Source organism: Apis dorsata, unplaced genomic scaffold (assembly GCF_000469605.1).
Source record: "Apis dorsata unplaced genomic scaffold, Apis dorsata 1.3 scaffold_1081, whole genome shotgun sequence".
NCBI classification, from domain to species: domain Eukaryota; kingdom Metazoa; phylum Arthropoda; class Insecta; order Hymenoptera; family Apidae; genus Apis; species Apis dorsata.
Genome location: NW_006264179.1, coordinates 187,890 through 197,884, shown reverse-complemented (window position 1 = coordinate 197,884; position 9,995 = coordinate 187,890). Strand labels below are relative to the sequence as shown.

Here is a 9,995-nt window from a genome sequence, read left to right as displayed (position 1 = left end):
ATAACAGATTTAGATGTTACATATTACTTTTTTTTTTTAGTTGAACGAATAATATAACAAATTATAAATTAAATGAATTCGAAATAAAAATTTAATATTTTTTTTTTTTTTTTTAGAAAAAATAATCGCATTGAAATCCATAATTCTTTTGAAATTTTTTATTTCTATGATAAATATCATATAATAAAAAAAAATTTGACTTCCAATTTGCAATCAAAGTCATTTTTCATGCATGCACTTTTATTTACAGATTTTCAGATTTACAGATGTAAAATCACGCTGCTTACACTTTTTTTATACATCCTGTACAATTATGAATAATTAAATTCATCTATCTTTTTATATTTTTTACAAAAATGAAACAAAGATTAAAAAATTCTCATCTATTTTTAAATGTAATGTAATGCAAGAAATATAATAATAATATAATAGAAAAAAAAATATAATAGTAATAAAAATTTCTTTTATAAATTTGAAAAAAAAATTGCATTATAAATTGCAATGTCATTTCAATGTGTGGTTAATATTCTTATATTTATTATTTAGCCTTTCTTTTTTATTTTTGATTATTTGTGATTAAAGAATTATAAACACTAATAATTAAATTATTTATTGATTTTATTGAGTTATCTTCATTCAAGTGAATTTTATATATTTTTAAACTTTTAAATATATTTCTTTTACTTTTTTAATTTAAACTTTTAAAATTCTTCTAACTTTTCTTAATTACAAATTTTTTTTCAAAATACATTAAATTTTCAATTCAAAAGTATCTAAAAAGTTTAGTGTATAATAATAAATTAATTTCAAATTTCTTAAACTTTTTTGATGAATATTGATAGCATTGATAAGGGAGATATGCCTAAAAATTAATTTTTTCTTTTGTCAATGACATAATAAATGAAATTAAATATTTTTATAATAATTTTTAAGTTGATTTAATTATATAATGTGGTCCAAGATTATGACTTATAAAAAAGTAAATGAATTTGCAGGAAAATTATCTGGAAAATTAAATATCAATAATTTTTATAACATGATTTGTTTTTTTTTTTTTAGATTATGCTAATAATAATTGCAGTCATTAGATCTAATTTAAATTTTTTCTTATAACTATAATATTTTTTAATGCTTCTTTTTTTTAAATATATTTTTCTGTTATTTTTAATTTTTCTTTGATATAATGTGTTTATAATATTATTTTGTAAAAATATATGATATTCAAAATTTTCAGAATAAAATATTGTCTCACATTTCATATTAAATTAACAATTATATAATTGTTTATTGTATAAAAAAATTAATAAAGATTGATCAAAATTGATAAAATAGATTAATTTTTAGCGGGATAATATTTCTATCGATTTAATATTAATTTCAATAAAAGTTTGGAATCCATTTCTATAAATTATTTTAATTTTAATCATTTTAATACTTACCAAGACTAAAAATAATATTTTAGCTAATTAGCTAAATTAAATTTTGATCCCAATAATATTGAAAACATATTCTATTCCTTTTTAGCAAAAAAATTTATAAAATTAATTATAATAACATAATAAAATAAAAAAATTATAAAATTAATAATGATAAAAAGTTACACAATTTATTTGAACAAAGATTACAGAAAAATCTTTGTGAATAACATTTCAGTTCAATCATATTCAAATAATGATTTTTGAAAATAATAATTTATATGAATAAGTTTAGACATATTCAAAACTAGATTGATATATATATTATTATATAATAATATATTAAAATTTTTTTTTAATTTTTATAATATCGATATTAATATATCATATATATTCATTGAAAAATTAGATAAAATTTTAATGTGATATATCTTTTTTATTTTTCAATGAAATTCTCGTTGAATTAATACAAGTCAACAAAGATTTGTATAATTTATAATTATCATTGTACAGCAATTATGAAAGAAAAATTTGGCATGGAATAGAAAAATTTTTGAAGATTATAACTGTAAAAATATATTAATTTATTGCATTAAATTTTATCGTATTTATCGCGCTATGATATAAAATCTACTAATGAAAAAAATTAAAAAATTAAAAAAGACATGATCAAACTGAGAACGAATTGATAATTTGTATCGAACACAAATTATTCAATAATAAGTTTGAAATCATTTGATCATAAATAGTCAAAAATAAAATTAAAATTATCAAAATAAAAATTAAATAAATTAATAATCAAAATTATCAAAATAAAAATATTAAAGTTATATATTGAGTTTATATTTTTATATGAATTAAAATATAATTTTTGATTTTTTTTGAGATTTTTTGAAAAAAAAATTTTATCTCTTTATTATATTTTCTTATTTTTCTTATATATCATATTAAATAATTGTATAAGATCCTTTTAATCCTTGTTTTATTCTTATGAAAATTATAAACATATAGATAAATTTATAATTTTACTCATAACTTATTATATTTATATTTCTTTCAAGATCATAATATTTGAATCTTTTTAAGTATTTTACAGGACAAGTTGTATAAGATGAATAAAATTATAGGAGAGATATATCAATTATCAAATATAAAAGATATTAATGTAAGATATAAAATACAATCACATATTGCTCATAAATTTATAATTGTAATGGATTATTGTTATCAAAGAAAATATTTTGTTCAACATCTTCTTCAAATTACAAGGTAAGTTTGATAATTTCTCAATAATTAATGTGTAATTTTCTAATTTTGTAATATTATTTAATAAAGGAGAAAGACGGATAGTCTCAAACAATAGATAGCTTTATAAAATTAATACCTTGACTATCTATGCTTATAAACAATTATAAATTAGTTGCAACATGTATATCAAGCAAATTAGATATTATCAATATTCTTTTCAATGAAATATTTATTTTCTGAAAATTTCTTAATATTTTTTTTTTTTTTTTGTTTTATTTAAGTATCCAGAGCTGCCTTTTTTCCTTATTAATGATAATATTGCACATAAATCGAATTGAACATAAATTAAAAATTATCTGAAATTATTATTATTTTGTTTCTTGTTAATCTATTTTTTTCTTTCTTATCTATTAAAGGTATATTCATTTTGAGATTTTTAAACTTTCACGCATACTTAATCAAGCATATTCTTATCAAATTTTATTAGACTTAATAGGAGAATTTTCAGTAGTATTATGTACACTTTATAACATATATTTTTCTTTAATATCATTAAACTTATCAGAAGTATTATCAGATAAAGAAACTATAGGATCTTTAATATGGGTTCTTGTATATTCTACAAAAATTATTTTTATAAATAATCATTGTACTAAATTCTACCATGAGGTAAGATTATATATATTTTTTTTTACTATAAAATATGAATTAAAATATAATGCATAAATTTTATAGGTAGAAGTAACAGCAAATTTGCTTCGAGGAATAGATATTTACTACTTAGATAATTCCATTAGAAATGAGGTAAGATCTAATATATTATATATTAATAAGATTAATATAATAGTTAAATTAAAATTTACTTTTGCCAAAAATTATTTCTTTATATTATACTTCTCTTTTTATTGATTTTCATGATTTTGAAATAATATATTTCAATAATCGTTATTTCTTTATATACAATCAATGAGATTTTAATTTTTTAATTATTTTCAAAAAACTTTAAATATTATATATATATATAATCATTGAATTCTATTCATATGGAGTATAAAAATCATTGAATTGGCATTGGCTTTGAAAGATGAATTCTATATATTTTGAGTTGGGTGGAAATTTGTTAAAAAAAAATAACCGTAAAATCGAAGTTAAGAGCGATTTTTAGATTATTTTTGTATTGCATTGTAATGTATTCACGCAGAATAATAGTCTCAAACTTTGAATTTCAAATATTTCATTGATCTTTTGAAAAAAAATATTAATATTTTAAAAAAATGTATTCATTTAAATTTAGTTTATTTAAACAATATTTATTTATACGATATCTTCTTTTTATGAAATAAAATTATGGAATAAAAAAAGAGTATAGAATTTCGCCTCTACATATATGAATCCATGATGAAATGCTTGAACATGGAATTATTTTTTTTCAATTATACGTATAAACATATAAAAATTGTTGACATAAAATATATAATGGGTGAACTAATATTATCATTTTTAGTATTTATTCATAAAGAGATATTTCGCAAATTATACAAAAATGAATATAGAATTATTGACTGGACAATGAAAGTAATATATAAAAATGTATAGGTTTAGCTGAATGAATATATTTAATTATGCATAATTGTGCATATCTATTTACAAAACATTTGAAATATGTGTATCGAAGAAAAACAAATACGTACCAACTATGAAATAGTGTTGGATGTTGCTGGCAACATCCAATAATAAAACCACATATAAAATTTCAGTGAACTTTAAAATGTATAACAAGAATAATCTTTAAGAAAAATTGCAATAAATAATGTTATAAAATTGTAAAATAGATTTTAAGATGTTAATATTAATATTACTATCGTGATCATTATAATTTTGTTTGTTCAAGTTGTATGATTATAATGACCTAATATGATTTATATGATTTAATTATTATTCGATTATTATTGTATATTGTATATTGAATTCAAATTTTGAAAGATGGATTAAGGTAAAATTGCAAATATAAAATTTTAACTGATTATTTATTAGTTTCCGAGTTTATATTCTCCTATTGATTATATTATTATACATATATATAGTATATGTTAAAATCTAAACTGAACGACTTTGAATATTGCATGCCACAAATTTGATGCCTGAACTGATTATCCGAAGGATTATCTGCAGCCGTAGAACTGTATAATAGTTTATATTATAAGCTTTAAATGAAATAATGGTTTATTTATCTATTTACAGCTAATTGTATTTATAAATGTATCATTGCTGAATTTTCTCTGATCTATATTTTAATTGATCTCATCTAGAAATTTATGGCGAGCCTTAGCTTTTCCTCCAATCATTATTTTTCGTGAAAATGCAAACTAAGAGAGAATTAAAGAGATCAATTGTTACGTTAAAGAGTGATTTTGTCATGAGAATACTGGCGCAGATCGGTTCGAATAATATATATTAATTGGACAAAATTCATTTTCAAATTTATAAAAAATAATTGTTTTAATGTAATGTATAACCATATGTTAAAACTTTTATGCATTAAAATTTTAAATCCTTTTTTTAAACGTTCACAGATTAAACAAAATACGCGTATATAGGCAGACAATTAATTAAATAACTGATCGATCACATTTCAATAGTTAACAAATATTCTATAAATTTATTAAGAAACATTTAAATTTCAATTTTATAAAGGATATAACATCTCAAAACATTTATTTTAATTTAAATCATTATAAATTATCAATAAGTTTTTTGATTTTTTTATAAATTAAACTAAAGTTAATTGCATCATATTCAAAATTTATAGATTATAATGATTTGTTAATGATTTATTATATTTATTATATTATTTTATGCAACAAGAATTGAATGTATAGAAAGTATACATTTTCTATTTTTTTTTTTTGCCATATTTGATTTGTAAAACTTTATAAAACTATATTAAAATTAATCTTAATGTTACATCGAAGACTATGTGTGACTATGTCCGCGCTATATATACATTTTTATTGCAGGATCCTGTTCAATAGCACTTTGATAAAATGAACTAGCGAAAGGAATATACATATAGTAATGAAAATTTTTGCAAAACAAAAATATTTAAAATTATATCAGAAATCTCCAATTAATAAATATTTTTACATTTTGGGCACATCCTGAATATATACATCTATACATTTATGATAATATCTGTCCGTATACAATCATCATTTATATCACATATTATTTCTATCACATATCATTTATTATTTCTATGCACATTATATTCGCGAAAATTCAAATAAATGGCTATATAATGTATAAATTGTATATCTAAAGTCATTATCATTATATTTCGATCATTTTATTTTCCTAAAAATTATGTATATTTTATTTTCGCATTTCGCAAATTTGAAAAATTCGTAAAATGTACAAACTTAGATATTTATAGATACTATAGATAAGAAATAAATAAAAATATTAACAAATAACTACAATAAATAATATTAATTCACTCGTTATATATTTTGAATACCAATTATAGAATGTTTATCGTAATTTATATATTTAATGATATGATAATATTATAAATGATTTGTTATAATGATTATAAAAACAATAAATAAATGACAATCACATACTAATGCATATGTTGTAATAGATACTTACATTAAAATGGACGCAAAACTAAAATTCAATATATATTGTTATTAAGGATAACAAGTTATTATGAATAAACCCAAAACTTGTGAGCGATTAAATAACCGAGATTTTATTTTCAATTCTTTGAGTATCTTCAATTCAGTCTAACAATAATTTATGAGCGGATATAATTCTCTAACACTTTCTAGATCCTCAATTTAAACAAAGATAAAGCATCAATGGCCACTCACAAGATACATTTGCATGCGACGAACTACTATAGAAGCAAGCGCAAAGGTTTGATCGCAATGTTACGACACGATCCCGCGAAACCCATTCTTCGAAACTACTTTCCAATATGATTGGTCCTTTTAATGCCTTCTTTGCATTTTTACGAAAAGAAATGATTGGAAGAAAAATTAAAATCCACCATAGTTTTCTAGATCAGATCAATTAGAATATAGTTCAGATAGAATTCAGTAACGATATAGTTTATATTAGAACAGTTAGAATCATTAATTATTAGAATTATTAATTAATTATATCATATCGTTAAAAAAATTAAGTTATAAATAATTAAAATTAACTATTATTCGTTCACTTAAAAATCATTATATAAAAGATTATACAGTTCTATGGCATTAGATAGACCTTCAAATAATATTAAGCAACATATTTGTATAATATTCAAAGTTATTCAGTTTAGCCTTAATAAAAATAATAACAATTTTTTATAAATATCTTAAAAATGATTGATTTACAATAACAATATAATAATCATTATAAAATATCATTCGTTATTATAAGATATCGTTCAGATATTGTTCGCTATTCATGTATTTAATTTTCTATTTCAGTATTTAGTTTTCTATTTTCTATTTCATATAATTATATAATTTAGATTATGTAATTACATGTTTGATACATTTTTAGAATATGATATTATAGTGTTATATATATTGCATCTTGCATCTTGCAACTTTCTTATTATTTTTAATGAAATTTGAAAAAATCAAACATTTTTCTTTATGCACATTTTTTTGGTATATTAAATGGCAATAATATAATAATTATTAGTATAATAATGCAATATAATATAATAATAGTATAAAAGCATAACACAATAACAAAAATATTAACTGTTATATATTTTTATAAAATTTAATTTGTTTACTTTGAGATCTCTTATTAAAGATTAATAAATGTTTTATTTTGTAATTCTTAATTTTAAAATAATCTTGTTTTAATTCACACATTTAAAATATTTTTAAGAAATTCAATGAGCAATATAAACCATATCTATTAGTATTATAAAAAAATGTGAATTTTCAAATAGTTGATTATTGAAACGTTTGATTTGTGAAACTTCGAAATTCTGAAGAATATAAATTATTATTTTGTGCAATAAGCTTATTATAGGACTTCTATTTATATTATATAATATAAAACATTAGGATTTATTAATGAAACAAAATTAAATCAATCATTGTGTTTTATTTTTATTCTTTAGTTAATTTACTATACATTTAATAATCTATAATTGATTAAGTACAATTAATAACTCTTTTGTACATGTCAGCATAATTAAAAGAAAAAATTGTATGAAGCAAATTTTATAAAATAATTAAAACGAGTAAATAGTTATAAAAAAATATATTCAATTTTAATTTCAATTTTAATTTATTTATATATTTTAAAATAGATAACAATATATATTAATTTAAAACGTAATTTCATTGCTTCTGTGAATTTCAATAAATAGACAGATGAATATAATAATTTAGTTATAAATTTAAAGAAAATATTATACAATAATTCATCTAAAACAAATTTATATAAAATATTGGATTGAATATACAATTTTCTATAATTTCTTTGCAATAAATTTTTCTTAAATAATAAATTATATTTATATGATACATTCCATATTATACTAAAATTCCACTGATTGAATGGAGTATTTAAAAGAATATAAATTCATTGTTTATTTGAAAGATATTGTAAAAGCAATATTAAGATATAATAGATGTTACGCATTTAATTGAATACTTTTAACTCTATTGTTTTATTTTCTTTTCATTTATCTTATCCTTTTATTTTTATTTATCTGAGGCAAAAAAAAAATATATTTAAAATACTTATTATTTACTAATTCATCAAATAACAATAAGCTTTAAGTCTATGTGTATATATAGGAATTTTTTTATTATTTTGATATTTCAAATTCATCATACAAGTGTCTCATATTTTTATAAACATTTTACATATCTATATATATTTTCTCCTTAATTTTTAATCTTTGCTCTGTCAAAAAGTATATATTTATATATTTATATATTTTATATATTTATCTGCTATAATAATTATATATTCAAACAAATTTTTTCTATTCTGATCTTATTTAGAATATTTGTTTTATTTTTTAATATTTTTTGAATATTTATTTTATTATTTTAATATTTTTTATTTGTTTAGAATATAAAATTACATATGCTGTATAAATTTTTTTTTCTCGTTTTTATTTGGAAAAACATATCAAATATATGATCCTCATTTACAGATTGAAATTATCATAAAAAATAGTTAATAATATATAGTTAATAATAAAAAATAATTAATAATAAGTTAACAAAAAAATAATAAGAATAATTTCAGGTGCAACAATTTTTATTACAAATTTTTCTTCATCCTTTAAAATTTATTGCTGGTGGTTATATTCTTAACAACAAGTTATCAACAATGGTGAGTTAAATGAATGTATTGACTATTCACTTAAAAATTAAATCTTACTTCTAGATTTTTGGTGGTATAATGACTTTTTTAGTTGTATTGGTACAAATTAGTTCATCACCAAATATGATGAAGCCTTTAAGCAATAGTGCAATCATTGAAGATTAATGATTTTTACTGCTAAGATCATGATTTATCTATTTTATAGCAAATCATTATAATTAAACAAAAAAAAGAAATTATTGGAGAAAAAAAATCAATTTGATATTTGTTTTTAAACATTTATTGTATGATTTTAAAAAAGAAAATATTAAGATTTCAGAAGACAAAATAAATAAAAAAATTGATATAGATATATAATATATATATAATATATAAAATATTTATGAGACTTATTATTATATTAAATTATATAAACATACAATCGATTCACAAGAATTCTTATAATTAATTGAATTTATCAGATTCATTAACTATCACTAATAGCATATATGTGTTATGTTTGGCGAGACAAATAATTTACAAATAGTTTTTTTTAATGTCCTCACTCTTCAATCAAATTGAATACTAACTTACCAGCACAATATTTGATATAAATTATAGTATTCACCATATAGTATTCAGAATGTATAAATATGTAAATCAAAAATTCTTAAATTCTTGGATTATGATAGTTTTAAAATGCAAAATTTAAAATTTTGTTTCTTATATTTATTTTTTTAACATACTTATATACAATATAAGTATGTTAAGTACATATAAATTATTTAATAGTTTGTAATTAATAAGTATATATAATAATTAAACATATAAATATAATTAAACTTATTATTATTATTAACTTATATGTAAGTTAAATGTTATAATTTAATTACTACATCCATAATTTATATAATATTATCTATATAATTATATTTGTAGAATTCCAATAAAAACAAGAAAGGCCAAAAAAAATATAAAAATATAAAAATATAAAAT

The 9,995-nt window shown here is 18.6% G+C and overlaps 1 protein-coding gene across 1 annotated transcript; it reads left to right on the top strand.

The window, feature by feature from the left end:
* The first annotated feature begins 2,628 nt into the window (after positions 1-2,628).
* On the top strand, positions 2,629-9,247 carry LOC116186644. Its single transcript, XM_031514586.1, has 5 exons — positions 2,629-2,684; positions 3,080-3,332; positions 3,399-3,467; positions 8,943-9,029; positions 9,084-9,247. The coding sequence occupies exons 1-5, from the start codon at positions 2,629-2,631 to the stop codon at positions 9,183-9,185; spliced, it is 567 nt and encodes a 188-aa protein (XP_031370446.1). The 3' UTR covers positions 9,186-9,247.
* Positions 9,248-9,995: the final 748 nt, after the last annotated feature.